Raw genomic sequence first — 20842 nt, 5'->3', positions numbered from 1 at the left:
TTCAGAATTAAAGGACGTTCCTTTAGGAAGTAGTTGAGGAGGAATTTCTTCAGTCAGAGGGTGGTGAATCTGTGGAATTCATTGCTGTAGAAGGCTGTGGAGGCCGTCAATGGCTATTTTGAAGGCAGAGTTAGATAGATGCTTGATTAGTATGGGTGTCAAGGGTTGGGGGGGGGGGGGCGGGGGAGTAAGGAGAATGGGGTTAGGAGGAGGAGATAGATCAGCCATGATTGGATGGCGGAGTAGACGATGGGCCGAAATGGTCTAATTCTGCTCCTATCACTTATGACGTTAAACCAAGAGCAGGAGCTTTGTTGCTGTCGGTACAGATCAGATCAGACCGTGCTGGCAAGCAAGCTTCCGAAGGCTGACTTGGGTAGATTTGTTGATGTTTTATGACTGCAGTTTTTCAGAACATCTGCATCAGAATGTGTTCTCAGTCACAAAAGATTGGAATGTGATGTGGAATGTATTTCCAGTGATGTGAAGACTGGAGTTCTCCCACCCTCCCATCCAACCCTGCCCTCTCCTGAGGGTGTGTTACTGTGGACAGTGATTTGTGTTAATTGGCCGTATATGGTTGCAGGTAGGTGACTGGCGAATCGGGCTCGAGTTGACGGGCATGCACAAGGGAAGTGGTTGCAGGGAAATCGAGTGGAATGGGATTGGTAGGGTTTGTTCTGAGACCTGGCGTAAACTTGATGGGACAAATGCCCTGCAATGTCCGATGGGAATATTAAATCACAATGACTGCCACAATGCTATTCCACAACAGGGTCAAATGGAGCTGGGACTGATTCTCATCTCGGTCAGTCTCCACAGGTACTTTATTTTTGCAGTGATCAGTGGAGTCTGTTGCTTCTGAGCAATTTCTTCTGAGCAATTCTGAATTGTCAGCTGAGCTTTGGGGCCAGTTCAGTGCTTGAATTGACTGAGGTTACCTTAGTTTGATAGTTTGCTAGGTTACTTTGTTATGGCACGTTGGTGCTTTCATAGGATTTTATTTTATTGGTCACAGTGCAGCTGTTTTTGTGTATAGTATCAGTCCTAGCTTGGACATTTTTGCTACGAACAGAAAGCTGAGTGTTCGAGTCCCATTTTAACGATGGTCGGATAATGTTGTTGTTGTTTGTTGGGATTGCTGTTCATTACAGAGGGAGTGCAGCCTTGTCAGACGTAGTGTGTGAGGAGGCACTCAACTCAACGTCAGCTTGGAGAGCATGGCCTTCCTTGATAAAGGGCAGGTGGTCCCTCTTTGTTGCGCAGTAATATTTGTTTCTTGGCTAATATCTCCAGAAACCTGTATTATCAGGTAATTATCTCATTTTTGTTTGTACAACCTGGCTCTTCAAAAGTACAGGTCCCCCACCGATTTTCCGGCACCCTTGGTTCAAGAGCCTTTCTGGATCATCAGTTTTGATGGAATAACCGAGATCACGGCCTTGGGGATGACTTGCCGGCCCGCGAAGTTGGCAATGGGAACAGATCTGCTCGCTTCGGCCGGGCTGGAGAAATATTGCTCTTGATCCCCCAGCCGCAGGTGCCAAATTCAACCCGCCGATCAGCTGTGGAAGATAGACACAAAAAGCCGGTGTAACTCAGCAGGACAGGCAGCATCTCTGAAGAGAAGGAATGGGTGACGTTTTGGGTCGAGACCCTTCTTCAGTTTAAACCAGCACCTGCAGTTCCTTCCCGCACATTTGATTGGCTGTGGAAGTCGGCCATGGTAATGGATCTACATGCATGGGGCAAATTGGCGATGAGGCTGAGATTGGCCATCTTAACTGGCCTAGGTGCCACATTTTCAGGGCGATATGGTGGGATTTTGCCCAGTTTAAAGGTGGGGGGGGGGGGGGGGGAGTGTGGGTTGGACCATCAGTTGCTGGAAAATCAGTGGTGGACCTCTAATTTATGTTTCTTGATTCACACTAGTTGTTATAGCCCTAAAATAGCTGATTTTAAAATGATGAATGTCCTGAGGTCAACAAGGGACGTTGTTTATTGTCATTTACACAAGTATGATGAGGTACAGGTGCAATGAAAAATCTTGCTTGCAGCAGCATCGTAGGCACAGAGACGTAGATAAACACACTAAAACAAATTATACATTACTTATACATTGCATGTATTTTCTAAAAGAAAGACTGTGCAAATAAAAACAAGACGTGAGTGTGAAATGGCCGAGAAAGCACACTAATGCCTCTACTTCCTTAAGGCTGGGGAAATTTGACATGTCCCCAACAACGCTCACCAACCTCTGCATCTGCCCCCTAGAGGGCATTTTTTTGGGATGCATCATGGCACAGCTCCATCTAAGATGGCAAGAAATTTCAGAGAATTGTGGGCCCAGCCCATCTTGCCCAACATGAAATTAAGTTGAGAATTATAAAATAAACTTTTGTTGGAGAAAAATGAACATATACAGATTGGTCATGCTGGAAAAGGAGAATTTTATTTGCTCCTGTTTTGAGTCTGGAAGCATTGAAATGTTTATTGGTGGCTTATAGATTTCATAGGTGGGAGGTATCAACCTTCACAGATTTTAAGAAACTACAATTAAATTGTTTGCTTGCAGAAAGTCAGGCTGGTCTCGTATAAAACAAAAAAAAAATCTTTTGATCTATGTTTCAGGTTGGTTTCCCATGTTACGCAATGTCTTAGTCATGGAGTCAAAGATGCATACAACGTGTAAATGTATACACACTGACCTATGGCCTACTTTGTCCATGTCAACCAGGCCTACTTTGTCCATGTCAACCAGGCCTACTTTGTCCATGTCAACCAGGCCTACTTTGTCCATGTCAACCAGGCCTACTTTGTCCATGTCAACCAGGTTGGCATTCTGGGCCACACTGACTTGATTGTCCTCGGCCTCCTATATTGCTAGGATGAGGCCAAGCACAAACTGGAGGAACAGCACTTCCTATTCCGTCTGGGTAGTCCACAACCCAACAGCAGCAAATGGAATGGAATACTTTAGGCACAGTGAAATTCTTTGCTTGCTTACCCAGTGGCTACCTACAGCGCTGACAAGGTTACAAAGTACGCTGGCTCCTCCTTTGTTCACTCCCCCCCCCCCCCCCCCACGCCAGGTCCTGCATTTTTCTACCCCCTCCCCCCTTCACGGAGGTTCCCCCCGACTCTCGTCGACCGCGGGTCGACCTGCGAGGCTTCACCGCTGCCGCCGAAGCTCCATCGGCCCAAACAGGCTTCGCCGCCTGGCTTTCCCGCAGTCTCCAGGGAGGCCTGTGGGGGTGAGTCGGGCCCACTTCATCTTGCACTAAACATGATTCCAGAATTCATTGCAAATAAATATGTAAAGCAAAAAAAGAATAGTGAAGAAAATTTCAAGCCCTTTAAATTCAGACATTTGAATTTATACTGGAGAATAATTTTTACATGATCAATTGAACAAATACAATGGGTCCATCTTAACAGCTGCAATACAAATGCCCAGAGATCAAGGGATATGGGTGGAAATGGGAATAGGGTGGCATGATCACATGGGATGGTGGAGTAGGTTTTTTCTAGTTTTAGAGATACAGTGCGGAAACAGGCCCTTCGACCCACCGCCCGCGCCGACCAGCGATCCCCGCACATTAACCCTACACACACTAGGGATAACTTACACTTATACCAAGGCTTCCCGAAGGGCCGCGGCTGTGCGCTGGGAACGCGACCAGAGGCCTTTATCGAGGTGCTGCGGTCTCGACGCCTCCCGGATGGCTTGGAAGAAGCCCGGGTTGAGGCCCGGCCGGGGCCTCGCGAGTCGGAATCCGGGTCAGCGGAGCGACCGACGGAGCACGCGGCTGGGGCCTGGGTCGGCACCACAGAGGCTTGAAGTGGGGCGTCGACAGCAGCGAAGCCTTGGCGGCGATGTAGCGGTGAAACCTCGTGATGATGGGACCTCGACGGTGGTGAAACCTCGCGGCGGCGATGCCTCGACCCATGGTCGATGAGAATATGGAGGACTGCTGTGAAGGGGAAGGGAAGAATAATGGAATATCCGGTGTGGGGGGACGGCTTGGGGGGGGGGGGGGGGGGGGGGGGAAGAGAGAACGAAAGGAGGAGTCGGCGTACTTTGTAACTTTGTCAGCACCGTAGGCGGCTGCTATTTGTATACGTTGGGTATGCATCAAAGAATTTCACTGTGACAATAAAGTATTCCATTCCATTCCAATTAACCTACAAACCTGCACGTCTTTAGAGTGTAGAAAGAAACCGAAGAACTCGGAGAAAACCCACGCAGTCACGGGAAGAACGCACAAACTCCATACAGATCGAACCCGTGTCTCGGCGCTGCAAGCGCTGTAAGGCAGCAACTCTACTGCTGCGCCACTGTGCCGACCTTGATTGAAGGGATGAATAAGGCATGTTCCTGCTTTCTGTGTCTCCATACTTCATTTTCTTCCACTTTCTGCTCTGATGAAACTGACAACTTCCAGGGAGAAGCCCCACATCCAGGACTGATCCTGCCAATCTCTTGCTGATCACAATCCAATGCTATTTGTGTCTGTCTTTTGATACAACATAGAGTCAGAGTGCTCTCTGAAGTGCTGTGCATCATTTTTGCTCTGTTTAGGGTATGTCTTTTCATTACATTTGTTATCTATGACCCTCCCGTCAGGCAAGGGCCATTGTGGCTAATTGGGCTCAAGGATCTTGGCAGATATTCTGTGAAGAATTGATGGATCCTATCACTTAAAGAACCTGTTTTTGTATAGAGGCCTTGGTGACCTTGGGGCACTTCTAAGCACTTTGCAAACAGACTACACTTGAACAAAGTACTTAATTGTAATGTAGAAACCACTTTTCGTAGATTGAGGTTCTAAGTTCAGGGAGCTGAATATATTTTTCTAGTTAAAACGTGGTCATGTGTATAACATTTTATTTGCCATTATCGCTGCCTCATTTGCTGATATTGTATGCAGTGAAATGGCAGTTTTTGCATTTTAAGCTGTCATTTTATGTTAATGGCTAAATAACTGAATTGCATAAGTTGGTAAAATCTCCAATAGAAAGCAGGTGTGTGTTTCACTGTCAATATTACTGAATAGTGGCTAATGTATATAGGGTCAGAGTGATACAGCGTGGAAACAGGCCCTTCAGCCCAACTAGCCCACACTGGCAACGTGTCCCTGCAACACTAGTCCCACCTGCCCGCATGTGGCCGATATCCCTCCAAACCTGTCCTATCCATGTACTTGTCTAACAGTGTCTTAAACTTTCAGATAGTCCCAGCCTCAACTACCTCCTCTGGCAGCTTATTCCATACACCCTCCACCCTTTAAGGTGAAAAAGTTACCCCTCAGATTCCTAGTAAATCTTTTCCCTTTCACCTTAATCCTGTCCTCTGCTCCTCGATTCACCCACAGTGGGCAAGAGACTGTGCATCTATCTGATCTATTCCTCTCAAAGGCTTTATTGTTCAAGTTGTACTCTAGAACATTGTGGTTTAGATTTTCTAACGTCAGGTCAACTGGGCCATGTTGAAGTAATGTGATAACGAGGAACTGCTATGCCGGTTTATACCAAAGATTCAGTCTGAAGAAGGGCCCTCACTCAAAACGTCGCCTGTCCATGTTCTCCAGGGATGCTGCATTACCCGCCGAGTTACTCCAGCATTTTGTGTCTATCCATGTTGACGTAATAGTTTAAAATGGATGACATTAACTTGATTTGAAAAGCAAAAATGTTACAGATGCTAGAAATTTGAAATAAGTAAGGGAAAATGATGAAAATACTCGGCAACTCAGATGGCCTCCAGGAAGAGTGAAACGTTTTGTTTTCTCTGTTTTTCTCTCCATAGATGCAGTCTGACCTGAGTATATGCAGCATTTATTTTGTACTTTTTTTTTTAACATAAAGATGCATGAAAGCAGGTCTAGATGTTATATTATAATATTATTTATTTTATTTATTTTATTATATTTTAGTATTAAATAAATGTGTACATTCCAGAATGGAGTTTGCCTAAAATTCCTTTGACTGGGATTGCATTTACGTTACGTGTAGGAAGGAACTGCAGATGCTGGTTTAAACCGAAGATAGACACAAAATGCCAGAGTAACTCAACGGGACAGGCAGCATCTCTGGAGGGAAGGAATGGGTGACGTTTCAGGTCGAGACCCTTCTTCAGACTAGTTTGAAGAAGGGTCTTGTCCTGAAACATCACCCATTCCTTATCTCCAGGGATGCTGCATGTTCCACTGAGTTACTCCAGCATTTTGTGTCTATCTTCGGTTTAAACCAGCATCTGCAGTTCCTTCCTACACGTAACGTAAATGCATTAGGATTGTTACAAAAGTGGCAAGCTGGCAGGATTGGACTCTTCAGTGCAGAGCTCGCTGGGAGGTTGACTCCTCCAACACCTCACTCGAAAATATGAAATAACTTTATCATTGGTTTCTTTGCCAAGTATTGTCCTTGAGCAGGACTTTCCTTTGTCTATCCTGCTATTTACTTCCTTAAAAAATTCCTATAGATTTGTCAGGCAATATCTCCCCTTCACAAAGCCATGTATTGTCCTTGTCCTTGAGCTGCCCATCTCCAGAATGAATTATGGGGTGCGCATTATGGCTACTCAATGCACTGTATTCTAACCACTTAAACATCTGTAGTTATTTAAGCAAATTCAGTTAGATTTTAATTTGCCAGCTGCAGTAACTTGATACCAGCTACTATCTTTGGTCTCTATTCTCACTCTCATAGTTGCTTGGTTTGTCTTAGCTTATCTGAAAGAGTTAGCTTGTTTTGCAAAGGGTAATTTAGAAGGGTGAGCTGTTTGCTTTCTTTGTACCTTTAGGATTAAGCATTTTGTCATCTGTCTTAATATCTTGTTTCTGTGAAATGCTTTGAGGCGTCTTGTTCAGAGTGTTACGTGAGACTTCATGTTTAGGGTGCAATGTGAGTGCAGGTTGCTGCTGATGTGGATAGGTGTACCTTTAGAGCAAGGTTGTTGAATGTGTGGATTTGAACACTGTAATCATTGGCAGACTTAAGCCGAGGTGTTTAAGAATGGACTTCCTACAGAGAGTGGTGAATCTCTGGGGTTTTCTACCCTGGAGAATTATATAATCTAAATTATTAGTATTTCAAGAAGAGGTAGGTGTGCTTCGAAAGATCGGGGAACGGAGGTGACATGGGGACCTGGCACACGAGGAGTTGGGCCTGGGGCAGACAAAGGCAAAATAGGGGAAACTGTGGGCTGGTTACCCTAATTTCAGTGGTTGGTAAGATGTTTGAGTATTATTAAGGATGTTTTGAGTACTTAGAAGCACCTGCTAAAATGAGCTGAAGTCAGCATGGCTTTGTGAAGGGGAGATATTGCCTGACTAATTTGTAGGAATTTTTTAAGGAAGTAAATAGCAGGATAGACAAAGGAAAGTCAGTGGATATTGTTTACTTGGATTTTCAGATGGCCTTTGATAAGGTGCTGCATGTGAGGCTGCTAAACAAGATGAAAGCCCATGGTATGAGAGGGAAGACACTGGCATAAAATAGAAGGTTGGCTGAATGGCAAAGGCAAAGAGTGGCATTAAAGGGCCCTTTTTCTGTTTGGTCGAATGACAGTGTTCCGCAGAGGTCGGTGTTGGGGCTGCTACTATTCACGTTTAAAGTGGATGATGGTTTTGTGGCCAGGTTTGTGGATGATTTGAAGATAGGTGGAGGGGCAAGTAGTGCAGAAGAAGTAGGGAGTCTGCAGAAGGACTTAGACAGGTTGGGAGAGTGGGCAAGGAGGTGACTCGCAAAGGACACAATGGTCTGAAGTGACTCAGTGGTTCGAGCAGCATCTCGGGAGAACATGGACAGATGGCGTTTCGGGTCACGAACCTTCTTCAGATCAGTCTGAAGCATCACCTATCCACGTTCAGGGCTGCTGCTTGACCTGCTGAGTCACCTGTCCATGTTCTCCAGAGATGCTGCCTGACCTAATGTCACTCCAGCACTTTGTACCCTTTTGCATTTTATGCCTTCTATTGGGAGCGAGAGAGCATTAAATAATCTGGATTCTGTGGTTGTGATGGAGTGCACAATGCTACCTTTTGCTGTTGATGGTTGAAGATTGGCAAATTGGGCGCATGGCTCTGGAGCACCAGTCCAAGTCCCTGTCCAGTAACATAACTGGGAAGGAACAGTGTCCGATGAATGTTGAAAAAAGATTTTGACTTGTGAACTGAAATTTGTTCAATACTATAAACCTTGTGGAGTTCTTGTATTTTGGCCAGATGGAGTGCATTGAATGTGTTGATCTTGTTTGCTTGTATTCCTGTGATGCACTGTTTTTGCCACATTAAACAATGTTAAGTGCAAACTGTATATTAGTTTTCCAAAATGCTTAGCACTCGCTCCTGTTTATTTCTAATGCGAGTTAGCACATGCAGAGAATTCTTCTGTAGCACATGACCAATTTTTCCCTGGCTGCAAACATAGTGATAATTACAGTCTGTTATCGAATGAAACGCTTTGCTCTGATAAGCAATAATTCCCAAACTATTTTTGCTGTGGTCACTTCTTTCAGGGAAATACCCAACACCACCCACTTAGCCTAATTCCCGTGCGAATTATAAACAATGGATTAAAGAAACATTTCTGTATTGAAAAGTTTCTATGTGGATTAATGAGATAAAGTGGACATGGAAAGGCTCTTTCCAGTAATGGGAGTGTCTAGAACCAGAGGGCGCAGCTTAAGAATAGAAAACATATCTTTAGAATGACAATAAGGAGGAATTTCTTCAGACAGAGGGGTGGTGAATCTCTGGAATTCATTGCCACAGACGGTGATGGAGGCCATGTCATTAGGTATTTTTGAAACCGAGAGTGATAATTCTTGATGAGTAAGGATGTCAAAGGTTACGCGGGGAAGGCAGGAGAATGGGGTTGAGAGGGAAAAATAGATCAGCCGTGATTGAATGGCGGAGCAGACTCGATGGGCCGGATGGCCTCATTCTGCTCCTATATCTATGAGGGAGGAGCAGTATCTGTAACCTAAGGTGCTTCTCAATGTAACGACTGTTATAGTGTTCAAGTAGTGGCAGCAATCATGATTTCAGCCAATACAGTTGGGCCAGATGGAAATGCCTCCATCGGTTGGGAACTGGTGTTGGCAGTGCCAAGAAGTCTCTAAACAAGTGGGGATATAACTCCAATGATGTCACCTGCGAATGTGGTATTGAGTCACAAACAATGGAGCACCTGCTGAAATGCCCTCAACTGGAAAACCAATGCACAGCTGCCGATCTTTGGCTTCCTACAATGAAGATGCCGAGAAGTGTGTTCAGCTCTGGCTGAACAATATCTAATCTTGTGATGTGGACTCGATAAGAAGTCAATACAGTAAAACTCTAATAATCCTGCATCCGATTGTTCATTAATCCTGGCAGTTTGACATCTGACTTGCTCCTGAGTTTGGAGTGTGTGCCTGCCGGGGGTCCAGAGTACGAGAGACTTGTACATTAGTGGCTGGGTATCCAGAATGTGTCTGGAGCCTGAGATTGCACTACAGGGTGAGAGTGTGGAGGGAGCTCTTGGTGGAGAATTGACCTGATGGGTAAAGAAGGAACAGTTGCCACAGAACTAATGAGTCAAGTTGATTTTGTTTTTTTTTGTGTGTCAATCCTTTTGCTTGCTTGTGAAGGAGACGATGGAGTGTGAAGCAGAGAATTTAAGGAGACAGATGCTGTAGAGAAAAAGTTGCAGGTTGTTTTTGCTTTCTTGTATGATCCTAGGGTGGTTAGTGGTGTTGCCAAAAGATTGGAGACTGAGATTTCTGAGGGAGGGGGGGGGGGGGGGGGGGGAGTTGCTCAAGCTTGCTGTTGGAGGCCATGACCGTGAAGACTAAACCCTTGGAGTAGCATAAGCTTTACTGAGACAGGAACATCCACAGTGGAGGGGAGAGAGTGCTTCAGCTGCAAAGGTATCATTTGATCAAAGGATAAACAGTTGCTATTGAGGGCGTGCAGCGTAGGTTTACTAGGTTAATTCCCGGAATGGCGGGACTGTCATATGTTGAAAGACTGGAGCGACTAGGTTTGTATACACTGCAATTTAGAAGGATGAGAGGGGATCTTATCGAAACGTATAAGATTATTAAGGAGTTGGACATGTTAGAGGCAGGAAACATGTTCCCAATGTTGGGGGAGTCCAGAACCAGAGGCCACAGTTTAAGAATAAGGGGTAGGCCATTTAGAACAGAGATGAGGAAAAACTTTTTTAATCAGAGAGTTGTGAATCTGTGGAATTCTCTGCCTCAGAGGGCAGTGGAGGCCAATTCTCTGAATACATTCAAGAGAGAGCTAGATAGAGCTCTTAAGGATAGCGGAGTCAGGGGGTATGGAGAGAAAGCAGGAACGGGGTACTGATTGAGAATGATCAGCCATGATCACATTGAATGGCGGTGCTGGCTCGAAGGGCCGAATGGCCTCCTCCTGCACCTATTGTCTATTGTTTTAAAAGTGCAATTAAGTCAAGTCAAGTCAATTTTATTTGTATAGCACATTTAAAAACAACCCACGTTGACCAAAGTGCTGCACATCTGATTAGGAAAAAAAAAAGAAACATACAGTGGCAGGCAGAGAACGAAGTTAGTCAGAAAATTTGGGATATGGAATATAAGCAAATCACCTTGACTGTCATGAATGAGAAGAGGAAGGATATTCTGATGGGCTATTTAGAATGTGATGGTAATTACTGTTCTTTTAACCAAGTGACAGATAAAGCCGATCTGATGTCAGTGGGTGTTGGAATATGGATTAAGGAGTGGAAAAATTAGGATTATTGGCTAACAAAGGAGACGGGAGAGGAGGATGTAGGAGGGGTGTCGAGAAACAATTGGGGAAACAATGAACTACAGTTGCTGGTTTACCAAGGAAAGACACAAAATGGAGTAATTATGTCAGGCAGCATCCCTGGAGAACAAGAATAGGTAGACACAAAATGCTGGAGTAACTTTTGGACCTAAACACATCACCCATTCCTCCTCTCCAAAGATGCTACCTGTTCCGCTGAGTTATTCCAGCATTTTCTGTCTATCTTCAGTGTAATCCAGCATCTGCAGTTCCTTCCTGAACATGAATAGGTGTCATTTTGGGTCGGGACTCTTCTTCAGACTGATTCATGTTTCGGGTTGGGACCCTTCAGACTGATTCAGTTTGAAGGGTCCCAACCGGAAACATCACCTTTTCATGTTCTCTTGGGATGCGGCTTGATCTGCTGAACTAGTCCAGAATAGTGTCTTTCCTTGAGAAACGAATGAGCTCTGGCTTTGAATGGTAGCCAATATCCGCACTTGAATGGTTACGGTGGAAACTTAAGCCAGAGGCTCATGACAAGGATTGGGAACTCATCCTGATAAAGACAGTGGTAGGAGTACATCGCTCACAAATGATCTAGCTGTCCACTCCATCCAGGCACCTGGGAAGAGAACAAGGTTCCTACATTGGCCTCATCAGTCACCTCAGAACAAATCCAGGGCAGTAGCAAATCATGCTCAATCTTGAGGGACTACCTAAGAAGAGTAAATAATGAGTGGGGAGGAGATAATGTTAACATTTGACTTGATGTGGGATGAAGCTGAATTGCAGAAAAGAGTGACAGTTTGGATTATTAAAGAAGCAGTCGAAGAAAGATGTCCAGAAAGTGACTGGGCCTGTAAACTCCATGAAGGGCAGGGTATCAGAGGGACAATTGTTGAGGTACATCCAGTGTGAAATAAGAGATCTGCGAGAATATTGAGCGCAAGTTAGCAATGCATTTTCGGCATGTTTTTTAAAAAAAAGAAAATGTGAAAGGGTTTGTTCTTGAATTTTATGATTGATTATGGTAGTTGGGGCAGTCAGCTGGTTTCCATTAATTGTCTGAAGAAGGCTCATGATCTAAAACATCATGTATTCATATTCTCCAGAGATGCTGCTGAATTACTCCAGCACTTTGTGTCCTCTCCATTAATTATTGTTCGCTCTTTGGCGTGCCACCATTCAGTTTATGAACTTATTTGTTTCTTCTGGTAATGATCTTTTATCTGCTTTCAACTACTTTTACTTCATAATTTTAAGTTGCCGTCTTGGAATTCAGTTTTGAGACCCGGTTTGCACAAAATTATCTAAAATAAAATTTCTTATACTTCGAGAAAAAATGGATTTAGTGACTGCTGCATTTTAGTTCCTTTTAAAACCAGCTTAGTTAAAATTATATTTCATTCAATTGCTGAGGGAAGCTGTGGGTGCTGGATATTTCTGGAGTTATCACAATGAGTCAAGTCAGGAGTGTTTTATTATCATATGTCCCAGATAGAGAACAATGAAATTCTTACTTGCAGCACATCATGAGGGCACATGATCCAAAACCTGCAACAAAAGGAATGAAACTGGTCTCTCCTGTGTGTAAAGCTTACAAAAAGCACTGCTAACGATTGCCTGTGGCATGTTACTATCTTCTACAACCTTTCACGGTACTTTTGTTTTTGATTTGCATTCAAAGGTTGATATTTAACATTTGCCACTTGTCACTTCAACAGGTAACACCCAGGTAAGCCTGGAGGTGATCAAGCCAGTGCTAAGGTGTGAGTCAATTTGTTTTTTCCCACCCCAGTCATGTGAAGGCTATACCGGCTTGTGTTGGTAGGATTGCTGAATAGAATTCAACCATGCAAAATAAATCAATAATTGATCTTTGCCTGATTTTCTTGATCCTTTTTATGACATGACTGTGGTCACCACGCAAGAAAAAATAAACATAGCTCTTGTGGATTCTTGCTGACTATTTATAGGATTTTTTGTTTCGAAGGAACCAAGAAAATAATGGTCTCAAGCTTCATGGAAAATAATAATCTCAAGCTTGTGTTAAGTGAACATGTAGAACAAATATTGTGTTAGCTACCTTATCTGAATTTCAGATGTCACTGCATGAGTGCAGAGTTCATGGTGTATTCACTAGTTCACAAGTTATAGGAGTAGAATGAGGCCATTCGGCCCATCGAATCTACACCATTCAATCATGGTTGATCTCTGCCCCCTGATCCCATTTTCCTGCTTTCTCCCCATAACCCTTGACATCCCGTTCCATCAAGAATTAGTCTATCTCTGCCTTAAAAATATCCACTGACGGTCTCCACAGCCCTCTGTGGCAATGAGTTTCACAGATTAACTATCCTCTGACTAAAGAAGTTCTTCCTCTCCTCCTTTCTAAAAGAGCGCCCTTTAATTCTGAGGCTATGACTTCTGGTCCTAAACTCTTCCACCAGTGGAAACATCCTTTTCACATCCACTCGATCTATTCCTTTCATTATTCTGTAAGCTTTGCTGTGACCTGCTCACTGGTGCCCTCTGTTGTTCAACATTTATTTTTAAAAAGAAAGGCTGCTTTCTTTGCTAGTCCCACATCCTGAGAATGAAATTTCAACAAGTCTGTTTCACTGATGTGTTGATAGCATTTAGATTGGAAACTATCCAGTTTATGGGCATTTCCAGTTTGGCTAAACCAAGTGTCAAATTGAAAAAAAACCTGAAATTGTATTTATGTTGGTTTTACCTTTCTCTTTTGCTCTTGGTCTTTGAAAGCCAATAAATTTACCAGCTTTTCTCTCCCCTTTGCAGGTACAGTTACCGCTTGCCGAACCCACGATTGACTGGAATGACATTTACCTCGAGTCATAAATGGAGGAAGTGGATCAAGGAAGGATGCATGCCTCGGGGGGACTCACTCATCCCCGTGCTCCACCATGTTGATTGTGCCATCTTTTGAACAACGCTTCTCTTTAGTGCTGTATGGTTGTGTTTGTGCCCAAGAGGAAAGGCAAGGGTCAGTTTGATTTTGGGACTGCCTGAGTTCGGGCCCCTGTTATGAGAGGAAGGTTTGATTCCCGTTGCTCGTGAAGACGCAGGGAATGTGCTATGACATCTGTGGTGGACTGTGGAAGCCGGGTGTTTGACTTTGCCAGGAATGGAATGGAGAACCATCAGCAGCAGGTCAGCGAAGGCGTGGTTCCGCCTCCCCTCTCCTTTTGAAAACCAACTATGCCTCTGTCCTATATTAACTTCTATGCATATGTTCCCTTTTCTGTCTTTGTTATGCCACAAATAACTTGTGCTGCCACATTGAATACTTTCAGACTTTTGAACGTAATTTGCGTGCTTTCCTGTGGTTTCCAACACTGAAGGTGTGACTGCTAACTCTCTAACCATGTCTTACAACTGATATGCAAAAATGCAAAGTGAAGACTCTTTTATTTATGGGATGTGCACATTCTTTCATTTATATAATTCATCCACAATTGGCCTGAATGAGAAGGTTGTTGAGAGGTAACCACATTGGTGGTTCTGGGGTCACCTATAGGCCAGACTAGGTAAGGATGGTAGATATCCCTCTCCAGATAGATATTTTTAACAGTAGGATCACCATTACCGACTTAGTATTTTTAATTGCTTGAACTTGAGTTTCCAGCTGCCGTGGTGGGACTTAAACTCAGGTCTCCAGATCATTGGTTCAGATCTTGGGATAGTAATCTAGTAATTTTCAGCTACTATGCCATTGTACTCATTGAAGCTGCACAATTTATCCGCCAGTAATTTTGTGGAAGTTGTTGCTTACGTTTTGTAATCCAATTAAATGCTGTTGAGCAATGTTAATGTCTGGCATTGGACGTTTGGGCAAAAAGGCCAACTCCTCTAGGTTATTATTTGCTACGACTCTTAGTGTAAATTTGAGGTCAGCAAATGTCAAGGCTTAAAAGTTACTGAAGTCTAAACAGTGCAAGCATTTAGGAAATATTTCACATTCGTAAGTAAAAAATAAAATAATCATTTGAATGCGCTGACTTCAAGCAAGTTGCTTGAGCTCACAGTAAACAGTTGATTATACATCAAAATCAAGTAATGTAGCACAATTTGTGTATTTAATGAATGGAGTGGAACTTAAAACAGAAATGACAGCAACTTTTCTCAGTAAATACAAGGAAACATTTCCAGAGAAATTGAGCGAGGGGAAAATGATTATGTATAAATTACATGTATGAAAATTAATCTATTGCTTTACAGGCAGCCACAAGGGCGTCCGACACAATTGAGCATATCCTCACTCTCTCTGGGAATAGTCACTGCAGTCAGAGAATAATGTGTCTCTATGGGCCATGCAAAACAAATAATAAGGTAGTCTAAAGACTCCTCCCTAATCCACCCTCACCCCATAGAAGGAACAGGGTAGAAGATGCATGTGTACACATCAGCCAAGTTCTCCTGCACAGCACCTACATTGAAAATGTATTGTAGGAAAATAACTGCAGATGCTGGTACAAATCGAAGGTATCACAAAATGCTGGAGTAACTCAGCAGGTCAGGCAGCATCTCTGGAGAGAAGGAATGGGTGATGTTTTGGATTGAAACCCTTCTTCAGAAGAAGGGTCTCGACCCAAAACGTCACCATTAACAGATGAGAAATAAATTGTCACATTGCAGGACTTGTGGGCTAAATCTAGCCTACCCTGCTTCAAATGTTGGGGGAACTGCATTTTGAGCTTGCCGCCTCTTGTGATGCCTGTATTCAGTTGTAAATGCAGAGGCCAAGTGTTTCATGTCAGAGGCTAAAGGCCAGTTTCTCAAACAATATCACAAAATAAAAATCATCTCATTATTTTATGTAACTGGGCAAATCCTGTAGCAAACAGTCTGTTTTTCCCTTTTTAGTTAATTTATTGGTTATGACATTAAGTGGTACGGGGAATATTAGATTATCAGTCATTACTATCTACTGGAGATAGGGGGTGAAGGCATCTTTATTGCAGCAGACAGTGATGATGCCATTTTTGGGACACATTGTGTATTGTGGTGCATATCAGATATTGGTGAGATATTTAAGAGGAATTGGGATAGAAAATAGGTGCAGGAGGAGGCCATTCGGCCCTTCGAGCCAGCACCGCCATTCATTGTGTTCATGGCTGATCATCCACAATCAACCCGTGCCTGCCTTCGGGATGTATATTTATAACAGACCTTGTTCTTGTTCTCATTTGATGTGTGTAGATTTATTAGTGAAGCCCTCTATGAGAGCCTTGCGGTATCTTATCACTGTGCCACCAGGAAGGTGGAAACTCTATATTCGGTCACGAGAGTTGAATGTTTTCAATAGTGGATGCAGAATGGCCAGAAACTGCTTGGCAATGTGCTGAATGAAGGGAATTCTGTCTCCAAATAGCCCTTGCTTTCCCTCTCTATCCCCTCCCCCTTACCAGTTCTCCCACCAATCTTACTGTCTCAGACTACATTCTATCTTTGTCCCACCCAGTCCACAGTCTGAAGAAGGATCTCTACCTGAAACGTCACCCATTCCTTCTGTCCAGAGATGCTGCCTGTCCTGCTGAGTTACTCCAGCCTTTTGTGTCAACCTTCTGTTTCGTTCAATCCTGGTCTGATGCGGGTTCAACAGGGAAATGCCAAGCTAGGACCCAAAGCTGCTGATTCTGCTGTCTTTTGTGTAGCATAGGTCCCATCTTGTTCTATATGAGCAAAACCAACAAACATTTCATTGTTGACTCAAGCTGAGATGTTACAAGAGATGCACGATGGAAAATGGCAGAATTCTCAATTCATTCCAGTGCTTTTGGATTTTTTTTTACAGAAACTTGTAAATCATTTAGAATTTTTCACAAACCAGGTTATTTGGAAATTATTTGCAATAATCGTAATATGACAGTTGGGGGAAGGATGGTGTTTTTTTAATTTGCTTTAAGTTAGATGCAACTAGGTTCACTGATTGTATTTTTGCTAATTCCCCGTTTGTGATGTGGCTTTCAAATCAATATTAACACTGGGCTCACGCTATTGTGTACCAGTCAGTGGAATTTATATTTTTGTTTTCAAATCTTCAGCATTTTTGTTTTCAAATCTTCAGCATTTTTGTATCAGCAGATGTTCATCAGTAGTTTGATGGGGATTGAGAAGGAAAGAGGGACTTACAATAGAGAGCTGCCATTAATCACAATGGTAGACAGATACACTTGAAATTTCTTTCCTTTGCTTACTTAACTCTCACTGGACGCAAACACAATTTTCCTCTTAAAAAATAATGGAATTAGGAAGGTCCCAAAGGTGTCTGTTTTTATATGCATCATAAATATATATTTGTTTTAGTTTTTGTTTAGTTTAGAGATACAGCTGGAAACAGGCCATTTGGCCAACTGAGTTCGCACTGACCAGCGATCCCTGCACATTACCACTACTCTATACTCACAGAGGGACAATTTCTTTTACACTTATACATTTATACCAAGCCAATTAACCGACAAACCTGTACGTCTGTGGAGGGTGGGAGGAAACCGAAGATCTCAGAAAACTCAAGCAGGTCACAAAGAGAATGTATGAACTCCGTACAGACAAGCACTCGTAGTCAGGATTGAACCCGGGTCTCGGGTGTTGTAAGGAGCTCCACCGCTGAGCCCAATGCTAAGGAAAATGGTTTGGATTCTATGTGAAAAGTGAAAACACTGATGGATGAGTGAAATGAGTGAAAACACAGTGAAATGCTTTGTTTTTCATACAACCCTGTAAAATCATACAGCAGACCTCACCTAGGCAGTACACAAGAGTCGCTATGTTTTTGGCACTGACAAAGTTACAATGGTCATCAAAGGGTTATCAGCGGTGGGTAAACTAGGCCTGCCCCCTTCGTTATCCACTCGGTATCTTTTTTGCTGTGAGGATGTAAACTGCAATAATGTGATTTTGCTGAAAAATACCTTCATGGGAAGTTGAGGACATTTCAGAATCCAGTGATCAAGAGCTTCCTTATCAATTTCTCTTTGAGAAAAAATGGAGCTCCCTCCACTATTGAATCATGACTTTGAACAGCAGTTATTGCTAAAACAGAGAAATATCAATTTTTTAATTGAAACTGATAAATCACTTCCAGTCTCCAGACAAAAACCTGGGTTGAGATTTAGTTGCATCATTTTCTGCTTCCTTTGAAGAGTCAGTACAAGCACAGCGTCCATTTAACTTTCAGATTTGTAATAGACTTGACCAATGATTTTCTTCCCATCTCAACCTCAGTTCCCTGGAGGGAGAGTCCTGTTCACTGTTTTCAATATGCAAAACTGCTCACCTGGTACCCATTTTGTACCACATGCAATCACATAAAGCACACTGAATCGAGTGAACAACTTTTCTATGTTTATGATATAACAATACAAGTTTTATTATTCTTTAATGAATCTTGGATGTAGATAACTCTTTGGATACTTTAAACATAAATGACTTTGCGGGTTATGTGTATGCAACTGATGAAATAGAACCTAGAACATACAACAGTATAGCACAAGAACAGGGCCTTTGGCCCATAATGTCTGGCCAAGACATATTGCGATACTAAGAATTTTCTTCAGTGCAGTCATTCATTCAATCAGTTCTTCAGTCAGCACCACAAGCAATAACTTCACGACCACCTGATGGAACTCAAAATATAAACAGATTTTGTTTCATTCTTTTTGAAAACGAAATCTCATCTATAAAATAATGCTTTTTGTTGTAATATTTCATACTGTCATAGTATTCTGTACCTTGTGAATTAATAGATGTTAATATTTTTATAAATTTGAAAAAATGGCACATCTATGAAATGCGGGAATGTTTGTTTAACTGGTCCATTGCTTTTGTATGAAACTGTACACAGACGCAGGTAAGCAGCCTTTCTGACTTTTATTTTAAGATAAAATAAGATAAAAAAGACGGGCCTGTGCACGTTAAAACTTCCTGTGCAATTTTTGTGGTTTTTTTGAATTCTCGGAAAATAGAGTTTACTGCATTTAACACCACGTAATTAAGATTGTTTCATGAGTAGTGCATTGCAAGTATACAATAGTGTTTGTATTATTGCTTGAAGGCATCATATAGCTAAAGTGGTGCATGTTGGATTTTTAATGCCACCAGTTTTGGTTTGCTGTGATCTGCCATCACAGAAGATGATAAATGGTTTGTGCTGTTCAATATTTATAGAGACTATTTGGGGTTCTGTTTTGGCCTCCAGTTTAATTTATGTAATGGGATGGCATTTTGGTGATTATTTGACAAAATGGGTTATCTTCGGTAAGTGCATCAACTTTAGATTTCGATAATTGCAACTAAATTGTCCATGACATAACTGGCCATTCAGAGATGCCCATTTCTATCCATAGTTTTCCTGATCTGAGCATTTAAACTCTATGATTCAATGATACTTTATTGTCACATGTATTTAGGTGCAGTGAAATGCTTTGTTTTGCATACAAAATCATACAGCAGACCTCACCTAGGCTGTACAGAAGAGTCGCCACGTTTCTGGCGCAGACAAAGTTGCAAAATTTGACAGTAGTTTAGCTCCGTCCGCACACTGACTCATGTATTTGACGTAGTCACAAACGTGATCAGGCAGTAGCATGTACTTGCTATCCACATTTTAAAGCAAATTGCGTGGTTGACAGTATATAGTACAGCCCACTGCAAAGTGGTATTGGAATGTGTAGGTTTAAAAAAAATAATACAAAACAATTCATGAACATGGTTAGATTATTTTTACATGATCTATATTTCGATTGCATATCACCATCAGTGCTACATAATTTTCCAGTGTACTGGAGTACAATTAAATTGCATTTGTTTGCATGGTTACAATTCACTATTCTGTACATTAACGGGCTTGGTTATGGTATCGTCTGATCTGGTGTAGTCTTGATCAAGGATGCGAAGCTGTCATGCCAAACACATTGTACAATAGACCAATGTTTTTGAAACTCGTGCCACAACATTAGTTAGTTTGACGTTCATCAATTTTTAGTTTAAAGATGCAGCATGGAAATGGGTCCTTTGGCCCACTGAATCCACACTGACCATCGATCACCCACTCACGCTGTACAGTTTTCACCGCACCTCGGTACACGTGACAATAACCTAAACTGAACTTGTATGTTACCCCACTTTCTCATCCACTCTCTAAGTACGAGTGGCAATTTACAGAGGCCAATCAACCTACAAACCTACGTCTTTGGGATGTGTGAGGAAACCGGAGCATCCGGAAGAAACCCATGTGGTTATAGTGAGAACTTGCAAACTCCACACAATAGGACTTGAGCTCAGGATCAAACCCGGGTCTCTGGCGCTGAGAGACAGTGGCTCTTCCAGCTGTGCCACTGTGTCGCATGTTGAATGATGCATTGCCCAGGAACTATCAAATTATTCAATGGTTCTTTATTGTCACATATGACGAGCTCAGTGAAATTCTTTTGCATAGTTGCCACAATTGTGGTGCCATTTCAAATGAACAAAACACAATAAACGCAAACAATCCAAAGTCCAGTCCACATGTTGGAAGTCCTGGAGTGCCCCTGATTCAGGAAGCCTGCAGGCCCGTGACCCGACGCCCCTCTCCACTGCCGACCACCCCAGTGTTCCGGAGGTGCCTCCTGCAGGCGACCATGAAGGTGCCGGAGGTAATACCCCAGTCCCTCTCCCACCGGTTCACTCCTTGCATCCATCACCACCAGTGGCTCCCTCCTCCACTCTTTGGTCTTCCGGGCTTCCAAGCTGCACGTGATTGATGGGCCTTCATTCTCGGCGGCCGGCGGGGCTTCTTTGATCTTTGTTAAAAAAAATACATTAGTTTTTTGTTTTTTTTTTTCATTTTTTTTCTCTTCCACATTTACTTCCTGATCTGTTATTTCCAGCATTTGTTGTTTTATCTTGGATTTCCAGCATCTGCAGCATTTTGCGTTTGTAACATTGAGTTTCCTGAGGCAGCCAGAATGCAGAGGATGATTGTTGCTCGGCTTCCTTTTGATGTTAGGAGAGGCAAGGTATTTGGTTAATAAATGGGTTCTGCTTCA

At 42.8% G+C, this 20842-nt stretch overlaps 1 protein-coding gene across 3 annotated transcripts in view; it reads left to right on the top strand.

Moving 5' to 3' along the window:
* LOC144596411 (ETS-related transcription factor Elf-2-like) overlaps positions 1-20842 on the top strand; it is a 116114-nt gene that overhangs the window by 31343 nt on the left and 63929 nt on the right. For all 3 annotated transcript variants that reach the window (XM_078404656.1, XM_078404644.1, XM_078404647.1), the window contains exon 2: positions 13593-13964. In XM_078404656.1, the coding sequence (XP_078260782.1) occupies positions 13890-13964 (75 nt within the window). In that variant the 5' untranslated portion in view covers positions 13593-13889. The remainder of the gene's footprint in view (positions 1-13592; positions 13965-20842) is intronic.

The sequence above is a fragment of the Rhinoraja longicauda genome, chromosome 1, assembly GCF_053455715.1.
Source record: "Rhinoraja longicauda isolate Sanriku21f chromosome 1, sRhiLon1.1, whole genome shotgun sequence".
Classification (NCBI taxonomy): Eukaryota; Metazoa; Chordata; class Chondrichthyes; order Rajiformes; family Arhynchobatidae; genus Rhinoraja; species Rhinoraja longicauda.
This window is presented reverse-complemented; position numbering and strand designations above follow the sequence as displayed.